Source organism: Sciurus carolinensis, chromosome 14 (assembly GCF_902686445.1).
Source record: "Sciurus carolinensis chromosome 14, mSciCar1.2, whole genome shotgun sequence".
Taxonomy (NCBI): domain Eukaryota; kingdom Metazoa; phylum Chordata; class Mammalia; order Rodentia; family Sciuridae; genus Sciurus; species Sciurus carolinensis.
The window spans coordinates 3946170-3964519 of NC_062226.1; the positions used below are offsets into that span (position 1 = coordinate 3946170).

The 18350-nt window shown below is 56.5% G+C and overlaps 1 protein-coding gene across 3 annotated transcripts in view; it reads left to right on the top strand.

The window, feature by feature from the left end:
* The window catches only part of Ddx31 (DEAD-box helicase 31), a 57707-nt gene that overhangs the window by 37759 nt on the left and 1598 nt on the right, over positions 1-18350 (top strand). For all 3 annotated transcript variants that reach the window (XM_047524875.1, XM_047524876.1, XM_047524877.1), the window contains 2 exons: positions 575-686; positions 6094-6262. In XM_047524875.1, the coding sequence (XP_047380831.1) occupies positions 575-686; positions 6094-6262 (281 nt within the window). The remainder of the gene's footprint in view (positions 1-574; positions 687-6093; positions 6263-18350) is intronic.

Below are 18350 nucleotides of genomic sequence, written 5' to 3' on the forward strand. Positions count from 1 at the left end.
ACAGGGGCCCAGGCTCGTTGTGAAAGCCAACTCCTTGGTGGGCTGCAGGGAACTGGGCTCCAGGAACAAACGGGAGACTTGGAGGAGTCTGGGAGTGTGCTCCGCGAGCCCAGGACAGGGGGACGTGAAGGCTGAATTTCAGGCAGGTGGCTGGAATGCCCTTAAAGAGAAATTGTCATTTTCCACTGGTGAGTGGGAGGGAAGGGAGAACATTTGTAGAAGAGAAATTTATTTGAAAAGAGCTTGCTTTCAGGGATGTTTTCAATGCTCAGTTGGAAAATTCCAGAGTGTCTCCAATGGTCTTTGATTTGGAACATAAGTGATAAGAGGTCATGAAGAAAAGTAAGTAAATAAGCACACGGACCCAGTCTGCCCCTCGCAAAGCCATCCTCGTCTTGCTTGACTTCGACATCTTTATAGCTCCCTTTTTTCCCTAGTAATATTGAGAGGATTACCCTCGGTGGCCCCTAGGTGGTTACTGTGTGACTTTACTGTTATTAAATCTATTATAAACTGCTTCATTATGCCTGACTTCAACTCTGTCTCTCCTTTAATCCTTCCATCACCCTCCCAGAAATCCCATGCTGTCGGCCCCCAGGAAATCCGAGCACGAGCCACAGTCCTGCAGACAGTGTTTGAAGATTACGTGCACTCCAGCCAGAGGACAGTCTCCTGGGCAAAGAAAGGTCAGTGGATTTCACAGGTGATTGGGGAGGGGCCAGCCCAGCAGGGTGCCCACCCAGCCTCACTCTCACCCCACTCGGGTGCAGGGGCCGGCCAGCCACTGCTGCTCGCCAGCAAAAGCCTTCAATCTCTGTAATTCTGCCGGGCTTGGAAGCAGGCACGGGAGGCTTTAAAGTGATATTAAATGTTAATTTCATTCTCCCCATCCTGTGCACAAATGAGGCTTTACCTTGGCTTACATCAGGGCCAGAGCTTTGACCCAACAACTTGGAACTTGGGGATCCATTTTCCTCTCTTTGAACACCAGGTGGAAGAGATAAGACACATCAGTAGAAATAGTTGTCGAGCTGGAAATTAGACGTGAAGTTCAGGACTGGAAGTGTTAAACCTAAGCCGTTCCTGCTCAAAGATGCACCAAGGGTTGATCGGTGCTGTGGGGGCGTGGACCACGGACCACTCCCAGGAAGTCAGTGACGGTGACGTGCTAGAGCCCTCAGACCCTTGTAGGAGCAATTGGCCCCCAGTAGCCGGCGTTGGGGTGGGCTGGGGCAGAGCGGTGGAGGGATGTCCTGGCTGGTGCTGTCTCTGTGCTGACAAGCCTTCCTCCAAGTGGAAGAAGTAGAGCTCTTTCTGTTAGTTACCTATGACTTTGAGAAAAATGCTAGGCTGGCTGACCAGTGTAAGGACTCTTATGGCATCCTTTCTTTTTTGTTTTAGAAATAGGAGTATCTTTTTTAATAAACAATAATTATTGAATCAGACGTTGTTCTGGGTGCTTCAGGAGATGAGACCAGAACAAACATCCTCACTCTCATGAGGCCAAAATGTTCGTGCACAAGAGCAGTGGCGAGCATGGTAGATGCAGTGAGCGCACTGAAAGGTGGGGAGGGCTGCGAAACAGCAGCCTGGGGAGATGAGGGGCCTCAGAGCTGACTGCCTTTCAAACAGGAGGGGACCCAAGAGCAAGACCCCAAAGTTGGTTGAGCTCCACATCTTAAGGAAGGGTGTTCCCGGTGTGGGACCACCTGGGCAGCAGAGTGCAAGGGAGGAGGGTGGGGGTGAGTCACAGAGGGCATGGAGGTGGCCTTGAGGCCAGGGTTTTGTCCTCGATGGAATGGATGCATCAGACGGCTGTGAGCAGGTGAAGTGTGATCAGACTCAGGTTCTGGAAGACAGCAGGCCTGTGGGGAGACAGGCCCTAGGGGCCAAGGACAGCCACAAGGAGCCTAGGCATGGAGCTGGTGTGGTCATCAGGGAGCAGGTGAATGAAATAAGTGCCCAGAGGCAGAGCATGTGCCTCACATGCCTGAAGCCCTGGGTTCCACCCCAGCACCGACTAGAAGGCCAACAAGCTAGCAGATAGTTCAAGTACCTGTTACCTACCATTCACATGCTACAAAAGCAAGATCTGGCTATCATAAAACCCAAATCAACTGCACAGGGTGGAACGTGGAATCCCAGTAATTGCCACTAATGTGTAGAATGTATCCTTCTAGTCTTTTCTCTAATACTGTCCTGTCTTAGCCTCTCCAAAAGTGAGTTCAGCAGTTCCTGAGGGTTTTCATAATCACCTACCTCTTAGTTCTGGAATATGTCAAGAGGAATGAAACATGTCACAGTGTGACTTCACAGAGTTGCCACCTCTAATCAGAACCAGGCAGACTCAGCCAACCAGAGTCCAGGGCCAACGGCAAAGTTGTGCAGAGGAGAGGAGGCCCACGCCATCATCTTTGATTTTGGTGTTGCACTTTCTGGGTACTTTGGCGAGTCTGCAGCTGATGGAGGTATCTGGGTCATCCCAAGAGGTCATGGTCCATAACCCTGGAGAACTTGGTTTTGTGTTTTCTCTCATTGCTGTGACCTTATTCAAGAAACAAGCAGCTGGGTGTTGTGGCAACACCTGACCCCAGTAGCTCAGGAAGCTGAGGCAGGAGGATCACAAATTCAAAGCCAACCTCAGCAACTTGGGGAGATCTTGTCTAAAAACAAAAAATAAAAAGGTCTGGGGTTGTGACTCAGTGGTTAGTGACACTGGGTTCAGTCCCAAGTACCAAAAAAAAAAAAAAAAAAAAAACAAAGAAAGAAATGAGCAGAGTTACTTTTCTCCTGTTACAAGATATTGGAGCAGGGTCACTCCCCGACATCTTGTGCTTATTTTATCATTGACTTCCTCACCAGATTGAAACATTTGGGAATAGCCAACCCTTGAGAAGGTTGGTCTTGTCACCCATTGCAGCCCCAGGCCCTTCACTGTCCTTCCCCGTCACTTTGAGTTGGGCTGGGGAGGCTGGGGATGCGTGCTTGTCTGCCACCTCACAGGAGCTGAGCACCCAGCGCAGGAGGGCTGTGCCTGCAGCTGGTGCCCCACCTCTCTGTTGTGCTCCTTTGGAATCCTTTGGAACCTGCCTCGTGAGTGATGACCAGTGCTTGGAAACTGGGCCCCGTGTGCACTTGTCTCCTACATTTTCTGGCCCAGTCACTGCTAGTGACCAGCCCTTTTGGGGTGTGGGGGGTTCCGGGGCTTTAACCCAGGGGCACTTTACCACTGAGCCACATCCCCAGCTGTTTTTGTTTTCCATTTTGAGACAGGGTTTTGCTAAGTTGCTGGGCTGGCTTTGGGCTTGGTGATCCTCCTGCCTCAGCCTCCCGTGTTGCTGGGGTTACAGGTGTGGCCACCACTCCCAGCAGTGAGGAGCTTTTTACTGCTGCCTGCTTCTGGCCGGAGGTCTAGGAACTTCCAGGAGCAGGTCCCCGTGTTTCCTCTCGTTTCTTGATCTCAGCTAGGGATTCAGGTTGCAGAGGGAATGGTGGTGTGAGTCTGAGTCGCAGGCTGCTGGCACATGGCCACTGCCCCTGCAGTTTGCTCCTTTCCATCTCAGACCCTGAGGAGCAGGACTCCCTGGGTGGCATTTCTGCCTGTTCTTAGAAGGTACGCTTTTCGACCCAGAACACCCATACCCGGGATGGCAGGTCCCCAGGGAACGGGGCAAGCTGGGCCCTTTGCCAAATGCTGTGTCTTCAGGAGATCAGCAGCCTGCCTACTTCCTGTATCCTCTGGTAATGGTCGCTGTTGACATCAGGTGGGACTGTGTGAGTGCCTCTCCCCACCCGCCTTGTACCAAAGGGTGTCCTGGGGGGCCGGGGTTGACCTTTGGCTGCAGTGTCCTCCCTGCCTGCCACCTTCATCCTAGGAGTCACTGTGGGATACCCCCATCCCTGATCCAGTGTCAGGAATGAAAGGGGCAAATGCCCACGTGGGTCATGTTAAGTATATTCCCCCTAAGTGGTGCACCTCGGATGGTGTCTGGAAGCCAGGATCCGCAGTGACCGGGTACTCAGCCCTGATTGCCTGGAGCTCTGTCGCCCCAAACAAGCATCCCCATCTCCTCCTCCACTTCCTGCTGTTGGTTCCACAGCCCTGTTGCTTCTGCACATTCTAGACACTGCCAGCATGAACCGCTTCTGCCCCAGATGCTTCAGAAACCCCTGCCTCTCTGAATGCTCCTGGTGCAGGAGTCCATGCCAGGACCACCCACTCTTGCTGTCCCCAGTGGGATGAGAGCCTGGAGGACGAGGACCCTAGTGAGAGATGCTGTCTGGGGAGGAAGCACTTGCCCCATGCTTGGCAGATCCCATATCCCTGTGAAGCTGTGTGCTGGGCACCTGCATCTCCTGGGACAGACATCCTGTGCTGGGCTCTAGGGTTGGTATAAGGAGGAACAGGTGAGTGGGGTGGGGGTCTGGGGCGCGTCTACCCGTGCAGAGGTGTGATGGGAAGTGAGGAGGCCTGGGGCCAGCACTGGGGATGGTGTTTTTTAAAGCGCAGGCTCTCGCTTGGCCTGTCTCCGCTGGAGTTTGTAGACCAGAGCAAGGGTTGGGGCTGGAGGAAGGGAAAGGAGTGGCTCCCCATTTCCACGGTTGCCAGGGTGGGGAGCTTCCTCCCCAAGGACGTGGAGTGTGTGGCTCTGTGGCTAGGAGCCCAGTGTCAGAACCCTCCAGGCAGTGCGGTCCATTTGAAGTGTTAAAGATTCTCTTTGAAAAAGCTAGTCCCTGGTTATTAAAAAGGGAGTGAGCATGGATTTAAGAGGGGTGCAGAGGAGTTGCCGTGGTTATTATTTCTTATCGATTGGGAAAAGGAGTTCACTTTGCTCAGTAAATAGAGCTTTGATGGATTCCCAGGATCCTTCCAGGAGCTGATCTGTTAAAATGACACTTTTTATTACTGTTCATAAACGCCGATCTCCAGGTGCTGCTGGGATATTGCATCTAAGCTGTGGGCAAACTTGTCAGTCCAGTGGCTCAACAAGCGAGGTGAGGGGGGCTGGCAGGTGCTGCCTCCTCATCCATGCAGGGCTGGGCTCTGGCTTGCCTTGGGGGAGGAGGGTCTGGAAGGACAGCAGGTGGTGGCAGGACACAGAACGTGTTTTGCAGAACATGCCCCTCCACCCTGCTGGCATGAGCACGGGTAGGCAGTGGTCTCCAGTGTTACTGGGAGACGGCCGGGAGCTGCACAGGAAAGTCTTTCCCAGCGGAGAGTTAAGGTGCAGCTAGTGCTCCGGACCTGGGTCTGGCTCTTGGCTGGCTGGAGCCAGGGTCCAGAGAAAGCACCCCATTCGTTCCTCACTTTAAGTGGGACTGTGGCTCTCCTGATCCAACGCTGGATGACTCTTACCTCATGACTGCCATCAGGGCAGACTGTGTCCTGAACTGGTTTAGATATTTAATCATTTTCTTTTAAAAATTCTTTTCTCATTTCTATTTCATTTTTTTATACATTCTTTGAATGAGTTAGACATGCTGTGTTGGTCAGTCCTGGACACCTCTGGAGTGAGCTTTGTTCTGAGGTCCGTGGGCGTGTGGAGAGCTGGGTGGTGGTACGTGTGGACAGGGCACTGGGAAGCCATGTCTGTTCGCAGTGAGCGTGTGGTGGCCGCAGCAAAGCCTTTCCAGCTTCCTGAGCTTTGACATACATGCATTCACTAATGCAGCAAATCCAATCAGGAGAATGATTCCCTCATACAGGTCCCTGTTGACCAGTTCTTGGTTTCTTCGCTCATTCTCACTTCATTCATTTATATGGCATTTGTCAATACCTGCTGTGCACCAGGTATGCGCTGGGTCCTGAGACCACGACCCAGAAAAGAACAGGATTAACACAAACTCTGCAGTAAAATCAGAGATTGTGTTGGGTTTATTCGGGTAATAATTGTGACTCCAGTTGTTTGTTTAGGAATTTTAAAATTCCCCGGAAGTGCAGGTTTCGGCTAAGTATATTATAACCATCCTGGTTGGTAACCATCCTGGTTGGGTTCTGTTGCCTGGCAGGATAAAGACCTGGGGTACCCAGCAGTCTGGGGCAGCTGTGGGACTTCAGGACCCGTCCTGACAGTCTCCCTCCCTCCCTCCCAGCCCTGCAGTCCTTCATCCGCGCCTACGCTGCCTACCCCAGGGAGCTGAAGCACATCTTCCACGTCCGATCCCTCCACCTCGGGCATGTGGCCAAGAGCTTTGGGCTCAGAGATGCGCCCAGGAATCTCAGTGTCGCCACTGTGAAGAGGAGGAAGGCAAACCTGAAAAGGTAAGCGAGCCGAGTTCTGTGTGATGGCTGACCGTCTCAGGTAGTGGCGAGCTGGTGCGGTGGGCTCAGTGTGTCTTCATCTTTGCTTTTTGTGGTAAACTGTCACTAGTATCTGCCTATCTCTGTGTAAGAGCTCCTGGAACAAAAGGAAAAATTCCTGATCCTACAAAGTTCAGTGGTGTCTATTAGGCCTGCTCGTAGTGGGACTGTGGAGCACAGAGCCCTGTTAGGTTGTCCTCACGTCCTGGTGGAGGGCTCAGGGCCTTGCAGGTGGGAGCCTGGGACGTTCCACCCTGCACTCCTGGTGTGTTCCGTGATCAGCCCTGGCAGCAAGCCCTGTCCTCCCGAGGTGGGAAGGGCGAGTGCCAAGCCTCGGGCTCCAGGAGCCCAGGACACCCAGGCGCAGCTCGCTAGCCCCAGGGGTTGCCGCTGGGCTGGGCCCCACACGTCACTCTCCATGGGCCTGAGACGCCTCGGTGTGGAGGGCTTGCGGCATCCTCTCTCCCCCAGAAGAGTGTGTCCAGAATGACGAGAGCTGGAAAGAGGAGAGCCGCAAAGGGCTGCTGCCCCGTGGCCAGGCTGGGCCGCCCCGCACTGAGTCCAGCACACGGTGCCAGGACGGTTGCCCGGCAGACTTCCTTAGTAAAAGTTGCTGTCTTCTCCTCAAAGATGAGGTGTTCTCTGAGCACCAGGCCCGTCCCCTTGCTGTAGCTGGAGCTCTGGAGACCCTGCAAGGGCTCTGCAGGGAGCTGGGCGTAGGCCGCACACTGCTCTCTGCCCTGCGGCTGGAGGGCACACGGGCAAGGGGTCTGGGGGCATAGAGCCTCTCCTGCTGCCACCACGTTCCAGCGTGGAATGGACACTCGGGTGGTTCCTTTGCATCACCTCCCCCTGCACGTTAGTTTCCAGTGCCTCCTGCTTTGTCCTGACTCTGAGACCGTAGGTGAGCCTGTGCTTGGCCATGGGTCCCCAGGCAGCGTCTGCCTGCTCACCCACCAGGGAGTGCCAGTCCTTCACCAGGCCTGTCACAGGCAAAGGAAGGGAGGCTGCCCAGTGCTGGGTGTGGTCTCGGGTGGGGGCACGTGGACCTCAGTCGCACTCTGATGTGCATTGCTTGGCGCCTGGGAGCCTCCGTTGCATCGCCTACAAAAGGGAGTTCCTCCAGGGGTGGTTTTGAGAACCAGTGGCACCCGTGATGGGCCTTTGGAACCAGGGTGCCGTCGGCCGGAGAGCTAGGAAGCAGAGCAGGTGCAGGGCGGCCCGCCTCAGCTGCCGGGTGATGCAGCCCAGGACTGTGAGGGCACTCCTGTGACTTCTTACTCACGTGGCACCTCTCGGGAGGACCAGGCCCTGCTCGTGCTGCGAGGCAGGTGTTGGAGTCCTCACGTGCTATGTGCCGTCGTGCCCAGTGAGGGGCCAAGGGCAAGCTCTCCACCGTCCTCCTCGCTCCCCCCAGGCCCTCATGGCTGGGCCAGGACTCAGGTAACCCAGAATTGGGTCCCTGCGCTTGGATTAGGTGTCATTGCACCTGCACGGACTGTTCAATGTGCAGCGAAGCCATGAGGCTCTGCAGTCCACGGCCGACCGGCCTCCTAACTGCAAGCCCGACCGGGCAGCCTGAGCACCCCGTCCTGCCACATCTCTGATGCTGGCTCCTTGAGGAGGAGGGTGCGAAGGTGCCAGGTGAGGCCTGTAGGCAGCAGCACCTGGTCTGTTCCTCTCTCGGGAACACCAGTAGTCCCCGCACCTTGTCGTTCACAGATGATCTACTTTTAGGAGTGGAAGTTTCCTCAGCAAGTGTTAACCCAGAGAGTAGCTGCTCAGCCCAGAGGCCTCCGTCCTGCCCAGCCCTGGACGCAAAGCAGTTGGCAGGGGATTGAGGAAGCATTGTCCTTACCTTGAGAAGCCACTAGGGAGGGAGCAACTGCCGCCTCCTGCCTCAGCTGACCCTGGCTAGCAGATGGGCATCAAGACCATGATACCCCTGTGAGCGGGGGATTTAACAGGGCTTTATTCAGGGAAGAATGGGCTGATTAGCCGATAAAGAGCATGTACGATGGCGTGGGGCAGCCTTTGATGTCTGGCTGGCGCGGCAGGGAGCGGGTGGTGAGTGACAGCAGTGTGTCACAGGATTACTCTGCCGGGACAGTGCCGCTCTCTGTTCTTGCCATGTCACCACCGTCTCGCCACCTCTTCTTCTGTGTCCCTCTTCGTAAGGCCTTTCCCTCTGCACGCCCCCCGCCTTCCAGGGCAGCCGGGCACTCGGGGGTACAGTGAGTACTTTTTGTATCGGGCAGCCGCGTGGCTCCTGGAGGAGGGACGTCTGCAGCTGATCTGCACATGGACCGTATAATTGTGGCCAGTGTGAGCAGCAGAGAAAACCTGACAGATTGTCCACACCTCAGTCAGCTCAAGCAAATGCCAGTTTCTCCTTTTCAAGGACTGGACTGAAAGTCCTTTAAACCTCAGAAGGTGCAAAGAGTGGGGCCGTGGCCACAGTTGCCATGCTGAGCCTCTTCTGCATCCATCTGTCAGAGAGGAGAATCGGTTCCTTGTGTTCTGTGAGGGAGATAAGTAGTAGTACCAGGTTGTCTGCACTTGTCCACTCTCCAGCCTACGGCGTTCGCTGCCAGAATAATCGCACATCGCATGCAAACGTGTGCTACCTGCTGCCAGGTCCACGGGCTGAGCACAAGGCCTCTCCCTACTGCCCCAGGCAGGAAGTTCAGCTGCTGAAGTGTGAATCGAGGGCAGGGCCGAGGATTGTTGACCATCAGGCATTTCCATGTGACATAAAAGGGACTTGGACAGTCCGCGTTGCCTTTTTCCCTTCACTACATCACATTTTAGAACAAGAAAATAGATAGCGTCCCCAGGTGAGGTCTTAATAACCAGATCTCTGTCACCCTCCAGGCCTCGGTTCTGAGAGGGAGCAGTGTCCTCCCCTGGCATGTAGGAATACAGTCGTAGCCACAGAGGCGCTTCCCACACAGACAGGCCTGTCAGGACCACCCCCCACCCCACGTGGCTGTGCCTGCCGGCCCAGCGCTGCTCAGTGAGCAGGCGTGCTCCGCGGGGCCTGGCGCTCAGCCCCGTCCCTCTGCAGAAAGTTCCAGCTCACCTGAGGGTCTGGCACCTCTGCAGGCTGCGGTCGCTACCCCAGGATAGGCTTTGAGCTTGCAGCGACCCAGGGTGGGTGCCCCCTGGGCTTCCGCTCTGCCTCCCTGATGCTGCTCTGGTGACAGCATCGTTATCAGAAGCCCTCGGTTTTCATCTCAACTCCCGTCTTTGAAAATGAGTAGGAAGACAGCAGTCTCAGTTGTTAACTGTTCCTAAAGGAAATGTTTATTTCACTTCGTAAATTTCCTCCAGCCATGCTACCACAGTGTCACCTGATAGTTCCCAGTTTTTTCAAATAGGGTAGATCCAGAATCAGGGGCCTCCCTGGCTGCTTCCTAGGTGTGCTGCCCTGGTCCCTGCACACGGGCCTGGCGCAGGGCGCAGGACCCATACCCGACGCTTCAGGGCATCTCCTCGACCCTGCGTCTCCAGGGTGCCGAAGCCCCTTTACTTCCTAGAGCGAGCACACATCCTTACGGAACCCTGCCCGCCACGTGGGGCACACAGTGGGACCCCCTCCTGAAGCATCACACGTGCTCCTCACTGAAGCTCAGCCTGGAGCTCTTGGAGCCCTGAACTTGAACTTGGCGTTTCGGTCTTTGAAGGCCTTTGCTCTGCCATTTTCTGGTTTTCACCCTCACTGTAAATAGCGACTAAGTGCTTACTGCTCTGGTTGGAGAAGTCTGTTCCCATTAGCTCTCTGCCTCACCCCTCTCTTGCTTCTCAAATCAGACTCACAGGGCATAGCACAGTGATTAAGTCTGAGTTGGTTCCCACAGACATCCAGATTGAATCCTGTGTGAACCACTTATGTGCTGTGTACCTTTGGGCAGGTTACTTGACCTCTCTGTGCCTTAGCTAGTTTACCTCTTAAACAGGGGCACTTGGACTTTACGGTGGCACCAGATACTGAGTATGAAGCATCTGCACAGCGTCCAGCACGAGGCACTTGTGGCACCAACCCCCTGCCTGTTGCTGCTCCCCTGCCTCCAGCACCTTGAGCGTCCCAGGAGGGCAGTTCCACCTCCGGCACCCTTGAGTGTCTCTCCAGGAACACCTTGAGAGCACAGAACTGGGTCCCTGGAAGTGGCACGGGGGCTGCAGCTGGCCTCCCGAATATCACGTGGTCACTGAGGGCAAGCTTGGAACCCCGCCCGAGGTGGGACTTCCTCCACGGCTCGGAGCCGGTTTCATTCTACAGACTGGACAGCGGCTCTGGAGACCCAGGCGCCCCGTGCTCTCGCTGGGCCACCTCCCTGCACCTCCACTCCCACCCTGTCCCTCCCCTCGGTGCCGTCCACGCTCTGGCCAGTCTCACTGGTCGCTGCGCCACAGGCAGCCAGACCACTGCACCCCTGGCCCTACCTGAGCTCCCGCTGCTCCTGCTCTGGAAACACTGCAGCTACCCCTTCCTCGCAGGGCCCCCGCGGCCTGGCCTCAGCTGACCTGCTGCCCCTCGCTGTCCTCGGGTCTCCCTGACCTGCCTGAGCCTGAAGACACACAGCCCTGCCAGCCTGTTGCCATGGGCGCCTGGGGCGGCTGTGGTGAGACGTGTCCCTCCTCTCGGGACCCTCTTGGGACCTCATCTGCCCTTTGCTCTCTGTGGCCCCAGCACCTACCTGGCACACACAGTAGGTGCTCAGAACGTGCTTTCAACTGACTGAGTAGAAGCTGAACGCTTCCTTAATGGGAAAGAAAGAGAAAAGGAGTTGTTCTGACATGAAGGGTAAACTCCTCTTCATCGTCTAGTGAACTCTGAGAACGACAGGCCCTGCCTTGTAGGGACGCTGTCCTTCCAAGCCCAGTGTGCCATTTGGCAGCAAGTCTGTCTGTCCTAGAGAGCAGGTGTGGGACCAGGGCTCCTCAGCATTCAGGTGGGCCCTGGGAAGTCCATGGTCACCTGGCCTTTGTGGGGGGCTCCCCCCAGCTAGACAGGCCAGAACTCACCTCAGCTAAGACCAAAGAGAACTGGTCAAGGCCACTGCCAGAGCTGTGAGGACAGAGAGACTGGATGCAGAGACAGATCTGCACAGTCTGCCGGGACTGCTATAAAATGCAGATGCCCAGGCCCAGCCCAGAGGCTGTGGTTCAGTGGAGTCCAACATCAGGAACACGGAGGTGATCATGAACTTGACCCAGGGTGGCCCAGGACTTGAAAGAGTATGTCCTCAGAGCAGGTGATGGGGTGTCCATGTTGGTGTTGGCTGAATGTAACTGTCCTTTTAGAGTGTGAGGCTCACACCTGCAACCCAGCGTGCAGGCTGAGGCAGGGGGTGCAGCCCACTAGGAGTGCCCCTGGATCAGTCCCCAGCCCTGCTGAAACCGTCACAATGAGGCAGGGTTTGCCTTTTCCACGGAGCCCGGGTGTGCTGCACGTGGTAGAGAAGAACACATCTGGTTAGGTGGTCTCTGTGCCCTGGGGGGGGACACTGCCCACTCAGTCACTCAGGCGTCTGCTGGTCAGGGCCCTCCCGCTCTGTGCCCTGCCTCTCTGGGTGCTGGCTTAATCACAGCTCTGCACAGGCAGACGATTACCTGGCCTTTTGCTCCTGCCACTATTTTGGTTCCATCCGACACCATGCACTTACCGGCTGCTGCCTCCTCCCCACTGGCTAACGAGGCAATTAGAGAGGGTTCACAGTGACCCTGGCTTCCTCCACACTGGGTCACCTGCAAGCCACAGGAACCCTGGGGTGTGCGCTCAGTTCTGCAGTCGGGGCAGGTGACAGAGCAGGGCCCCGCCAGCCTCCCCCAGGAGCATACTGCAGAGTGACCCGCTGCCGGGGGAGCCCAGCCCTAGAAGCAGATTTGCAGCTGGCCCGCAGGACCCAGCCCAGGTACCTGCTGCAGAGCACCCCCTCCTCCTCGTCCACCTCACGAAGGCAAGGGACAACAGGTCCCTGGCCCTCGCGTCCCACAGGGTCAGTGCTGACGGTCAGGGCCCTCCCAGGAGCCTTCCTGCTCTCCTCTGGGCCAGGCCCTAGCCATCCCTCAGTCGTGATCTTTCTCAGTTTCCATTTCTGTTCTGGTCCTATGTCAGTGCCAGGGGACACAGGCCCTGGGTGAGTGTCATTTTAAGGTGGAGCTCTGCACGAACTCAGGCTGCCCTCCCAAGGGGCAGTGCCCATCCTTTCCTGTTGCTACACTTCAGGGTGTGTACTGCGGAAGCAAGCTGGCCTGCAAGCTTTAGGGTCTTTGGCAGTGACCTCTCTAGGGTGTACGTGTGGCCCCCGTGGCTAAGGCAGGATCCTCACTGGCTGGTGAGAAGCCCGGAGTCCACAGCCTTGGCACCCCCCAACGCTCAAGGCCGGGGCTGAGCAGGGCAGCTGCAGTGCTCCCAGCTTCCTGTGGGTGCAGATGCAGCTGGTGCCGTGGAGGAAGTTGGGCTTCGAAGGGGCACGTGCCTGCGTTTGACCCCAGCCCCAGCATCAGAGCAGCCTGCCTGTAGAGTAGGGTGACTGTTGGCTGTCACGGAGGGTGTGGGGCAGGGCTAGGCTTGGAGCGGGTGTCCGTGACGCTGTCCTCCAGGCTGGCCCACTTCCTCTCTGGTCCCTAGCAGGAAGTGAGGACCTGTAGAGTCTGGCCCGGATCCGCCACCCTGGCCCAGCCCTGTTGCTCTGGTCCCGTCGTTCCTTGTCATTCCTCGTCACTCCCTGTGGCCTGGAGTCCGTGTCCCAGGGCTTACCAGTCCAGGGATCCTGTTCTGTAGTAGCCCTGCTCGCTGCTAGAGTGCCTCAGAATGAGCATTTTCCACTCTTGTCTCTGAGGGGCAGACGTCGCATGCCCGGGTGACGGTGTGGAGTCCCTGTCCCCGGGGTGGTGCACTGGCTGTCCCGCAGTGGCGCCTTCCCTGCCCTTTCTCCTCTTCATGCTGTTGCTGAGGTTACTAGGCAACTCTCCGTCACTTTGTCAGTGACCTGGTAAGCTTGCCAGTGTGTGGGGGCCACCCAGCATCCTCCCGGGCAAGGGCCGCACGGCCCACGCAGATGCTGCCCATCGTCCCCGTGGCCTGGCCTGGCCCATCCGCTGCTTGGAGCTGCCCAGGTCCTTTGATAGAGACTCTGAGCAGAAGGCCGCAGGCCTGGCGTCGGTGCAGGAACCGTGGCTGCACTGGTGACCGGTCCTCCCTGTTCTACGGGCAACAGCCGTGGCCGCACTGCTATCCCTGGGGAGGAGCGGGGATTCAGACTCAGCCTCTGCTTCCAGGTTGAAGCTTGCTCTCCCTGGAGGCACCTGCCCTTCCAGCAGCAGGTCGGTGAGGCCCGTGGTGTGAGCTGTGGCCGCAGGCTGTGCTGCCGGGCCTCGCACCTGCCCTGGTCCAGCTCTGGTCCTCTTCTGTCCTTCACTAGTCTTGTTTTTGGTGTGAGGCTGAGTCCACATTTTATTAGTCTCTGCCGGTGTCCGCAAGGACTGTGCTGTTGTCTGCTGTGGCCGCAGGGCGCACCTCAGTGGGGTATCTTCTGAGACCCTGAGACCCTTGGCCAGCCCGTGTGCAGCTCTGCCCCTTAGGGTTTAGGCCCTCAAGGGAAGGGCCTGTTGGTTTTGAGCCTGGGTCTTGCTGTATTGACCATGCTGGCCTCAGACCCGCCTTAGCCTCTGCAGCACTGGAATCCCAGGTGTGCACTGCCGGCCCAGGCGGGGCCGCGACTCAGCAGGCTTCCCTTCCCGGTGACCAGGGAGGGTCCCATGCTCCTCAGTAGGTGAGACTGTCACTCCACACTCGCTGGCTCTTTACCCAAGTCCTCTTCTGCAGGGGGAGAGAGTGAGGCTACTTATCACATTCTCTCCAGGGGTGCCTGTTACTGTCTTCTGACAGCCACCCAAACCCGTGGACATCACTGCCTCTTCCTCCTCGCTCCAGAGAGGCTCAGGCCATCAGAGAAACCTGTAACCAACCTGAAGCCTTCCAAGGTCACCATTGTCTCCTACCTAGAATCACTCAGAACTCAGGCCTTTCTTCTAGTTAGAGGGTCACTCCTCCTGGGCCAGGTCCTTCAGGCCTTGCTGTGGCCCTGGATCATTTGTTTATAAGCAGAGTTCTTCACCTTGGAAAAATGTGTCCTCGTCAGTGAGATTTAACTAATATAGCACAAGAGGAAAAGCCCTCGCAAAATCAAACTAGCTGAAAGCCAAAAGAGAGGTTTTGTTAAGTAGATATTAAAATACTTTGGGATTTGGACATAGGGCAAAATTTATTTACTTTTTTCTCTTTAAAATAAATATACAACTTTTTTCAAGTTACAAAAGTAATACATGCTCATTATAAAATTCAGGAAATAAAAGCTTAAAAGTCACTCTGCATTTATTAGACATATAGGATTTTTTTCCTATAATGAGGTCATCATTTGTCTAAAATTATATTGAACAAATTACCCTTTTATTTTTCCTCACTTCAGATCGTTCACAGTGACTCTGAAGATGCACGCTGTCAGGGGTTTCAGTCTTTGAAGTTTGAGGTCATGTAAACATTGTTTTTATGTCAAAAATACTTGACGCAAGCATCTCGCTCTGTGTAGAGACCACGGTGTGGTGGTGAGGTGCAGACGCGGGCGCGCCTCCTGGTTCAGCTCTGCTGCCGCGGTGCCCTGGCCTTGCTGCCTACGCTCTCTGCTCGCTTTCTTCACCGCGGGGCTCTTGGAAAAGTAAAGTAGTGAAATGCCTGTTGGTGCCCGCGTGTGGTGCCTGCCAGGGACAGCGACGGTCCCCAGCATTGCTTGGCCAGTCGGCACGGTGCTGATTTAACCTGCTCTGCGTTACGTCGCCCTCACCGCAGCCTGGCGTTGGCCTGCGTGTTTCCACACGTGCTCCCAGCAGACTGCTTTCATCACTCCTTGTCACCGGCCCCTTTTTATGTGTAGCCTGGAGAGGCGCTCAGTCTGCAGGAAGTGACCTGAAGGGCGTTTCACAGCTGCCCAGGCTGACGGGTTGGTGGCTGTCGCGGATAGCTCCTGGGAAGAAATGATTCACTTCTCTACATCACACCTCAGAGCAGCGTGAGATCTAGATGAACTAAAGCAGTAGCAAACGAGAAGAAAATCTTCTTAAATACTCCTCAAATCCTAGAACAAAGACTTTTCTAAATGTGACCCTAAACCCATAAACTATAAAAGAAAATGGTGGTAGACTTAAATATATAAAACAAACTTAAAAGGAAATCCCTGCTACTCAGGATGCTGAGGCAGGAGGATCCCAAGTTTGAGGCCAGCATGGGAAACTTATCGAGACCCTGCTCAAAATAAGTAAATAGGGCTGGGGATGTGGCTTAGTGGTAGAGTTCAGTTCTCAGTACCAAAATAAATAATCCTAATCTATTGAAGAAGTGCCACTACCAGCCAGGCATGGTGGCGCACACCTGAGTCAGCTACCTGGGGCTGAGCAGGATGATTGCATGGGCAGTTCAGCAAGATCTGCCTCAAACTAAATATCGCTGGGCTGGAAGGAGCTCAGCGGTAGAGCCCTTGCCTCGCACGTGTGGGGCGTGGGTTCAGTCCCCAGCAGCAGCCACTGGGAAGCCTGCCCTGCGATGGCTTTGACCTGGGAAGAGCCTGTGAATGTGCCCATCGTGGAGAGAAGACCCACAGTCCCTCCAGTGGCCCACCTGGCAGGCTGTAGCTGTCCATTAGACTGTGATTTCACCTTCCTGGCAGTGCAGGTGGGCGCCAGCCTGTCCTGCTGAGTGATCCAGCCTGGGCCGGGGCGGTGGGCAGGTCTATGGCCTGCCCTGTGAGCGAGTCTTGGATCACTGCCGGGGAAGCCTGTGGGTGGGGAATCTGGAGGCAAGGAGGGCGCAGGTCCCTGGAGGAGCGCAGCTTGGCGGGAGAAGGTGTGCACGCCCGCCTCGAGCTCGCTCTGAGCCGCTTCAGCTCTTCACGGGACCTTAGGACAGAGAGGACCAGGTGGGCCTGACGCTCTCCCACTGAGGAGCTGCATCCCGAGTCAAAAGGACATTGATTAGAGAAGGACACGTGATGGTCATGTGCAAAGGTCAGCGAGACTGGCTCCTAGACTTCCTTCTGGGGAATGGGGGGGTCGGAACCAGGGCCTGTGTACACTCAGTGCCCCGTTCACCCGAGCCACCCTGGCCTTGGCCACACGCTTCTCGGGGCACTCTTGCCATGCAGCACCTTTCTTGCTAAACGTCCCTGTTCAGTGGCTCCTCGTGCCTGGCTCGCCTTCCTCTGCCCCGCGCACAGCTGCCCCTCCGTCCTGTGTTGACTGCTGCCGGGGCCCAGCACCCCTATGCAGGCACTCTGCCACTGAGCCCCACCCCAGCCCTGTTTTAAATTCCTTACTTTGAAACAGGGTCTCAACCAAGGTCCCTAAGGCCTCAAACTTTCGATTCTCCTGCCAGCCTCCCAGGTAGCTCTCTCCTCTCCTTCCTTCTGGAGGAGGTCGGGGGCTGTGCATGCTGGGCACCTGCTCGGCCGCTCAGCTGCATCCCCAGCCTGGGCTGGGCCTTGCGCATCCAGGAGCCTCGCCCAGCCGCACGTGCTGCAGGCCTTGTGTACCGGTCACCGGGTGAGGTCCTGGTGACTGCTTTAGCACTGGCAGCACCCGCCGTTGAAGTGCTGGAGCTCATGCTGGGGAGAACATTCTGACTGAGATTTTGCATATTTTGAGACTCAAGTGGTTACATTTAAAATCATACACACTGTGAGCACCTGGCTTCAGAGGAGGGGAAGGAGCAGCGCTCCTCCTGTCAGAGCCTTCACTGTCTGTCATGTAACCTGACTGAAACATGCTGAAGCACAAGAAGTGTCAGCCTTCCGCTTGGAGCGGGGCGAGGGCTCCCCGCCGCAGGGCCCGTCTGCCCTCCCGCCACGCCGCCACCTCGGACCTCCGCGGGACGCTGGCCGCTCAGCCCTCACCGGAGGGCGCAGGTGCAGCAGCTGCGGGAGGTGGGGAGCCTCAGTTCCTCAGTCTGCCTGGTTGGTCAGGGCTGGCTTGCTGGCCTCGCAGAGCCTCTGGTGAGCCCCGTCCTCTGCGTCTCCTGCCCTTCCAAGAAGGCGAGGGGTTCCGAGGCACAGAACCCAGGCCTGCTGCCTACCCTTCCTCGCCTGCGGCTTGCCACTGTCCTGCTCCAGTCCTCAGTGACCAGCTCCTGGCCCTCTCTGCCCTGCTGAGCCCCTGGAGACCTCAGAGCGTGGTCATTTCTGCTCCTGGGCCAGCCGGGTGAGAAGAGCCCACGTAGGCTGAGTCCATATCGGCCTCTGGGTCTGCCATCTGGTGGTCTTCCCAGTTTTCCCTCCTCCAGGCTCCCTGCCCTCACCTGAGAGGTGAGGTTGACAGTCGTCCCTGCAGGGGGCAAGACTGGGAGGCGACATGCAGTGAAGGGGACACTTGCTGTCCGTCTCTAGCCTTTGCCCTGAACCCCCTCCCTGGCCACCCCAGCCCCAGGTCTTCTCCCAGCAGAGCTGGCCACTGCCTCCCGAGCGGCGTGTCAGTGGGGAGAGCGCCTACAGGATGGGGCCATCAGCGGGCGTGAACCGCTGCAGCCCGTGGCACTGGGCCGCACGCTTGCTCAGGCGAACAGCGTGGTGTTGGTCTTGTTTCAAATTCCTGGGCTTCAGGGCGATTCTGTTTTATTTTGACCACAGTTTCAGTCCAGTTCATCCTCTGATTTTTACGACAGAGAAGACAGTGGCACGTGTCAGCTGCCCTCAGTGCGTGCTCAAGCACGCTGTCCGGGACACTGCGTGGTCTGGCCACAGGAGTCGGCGGAGGCTTACAGGGCACCGTTTCTCCTGTTCTGCTGGAAGCGCTTTGCTCCTCTGTTTCCATGATTCTTCTGTGTGTGGTTGAACGTGCACAGATCTCCTCCTCTGCTCTGATCAGCTGTGAGGCGGCTGTCTTTTGAGCAGTTTCTGTGATTCAGCATCTGAAATTGCTTTCAGCTGTTGGTATGGATTAGGATGGGAGGGACCTAGACCCCTGGGAAGGCGCTGGCCAGCCTCCATCCTGAGCCTGG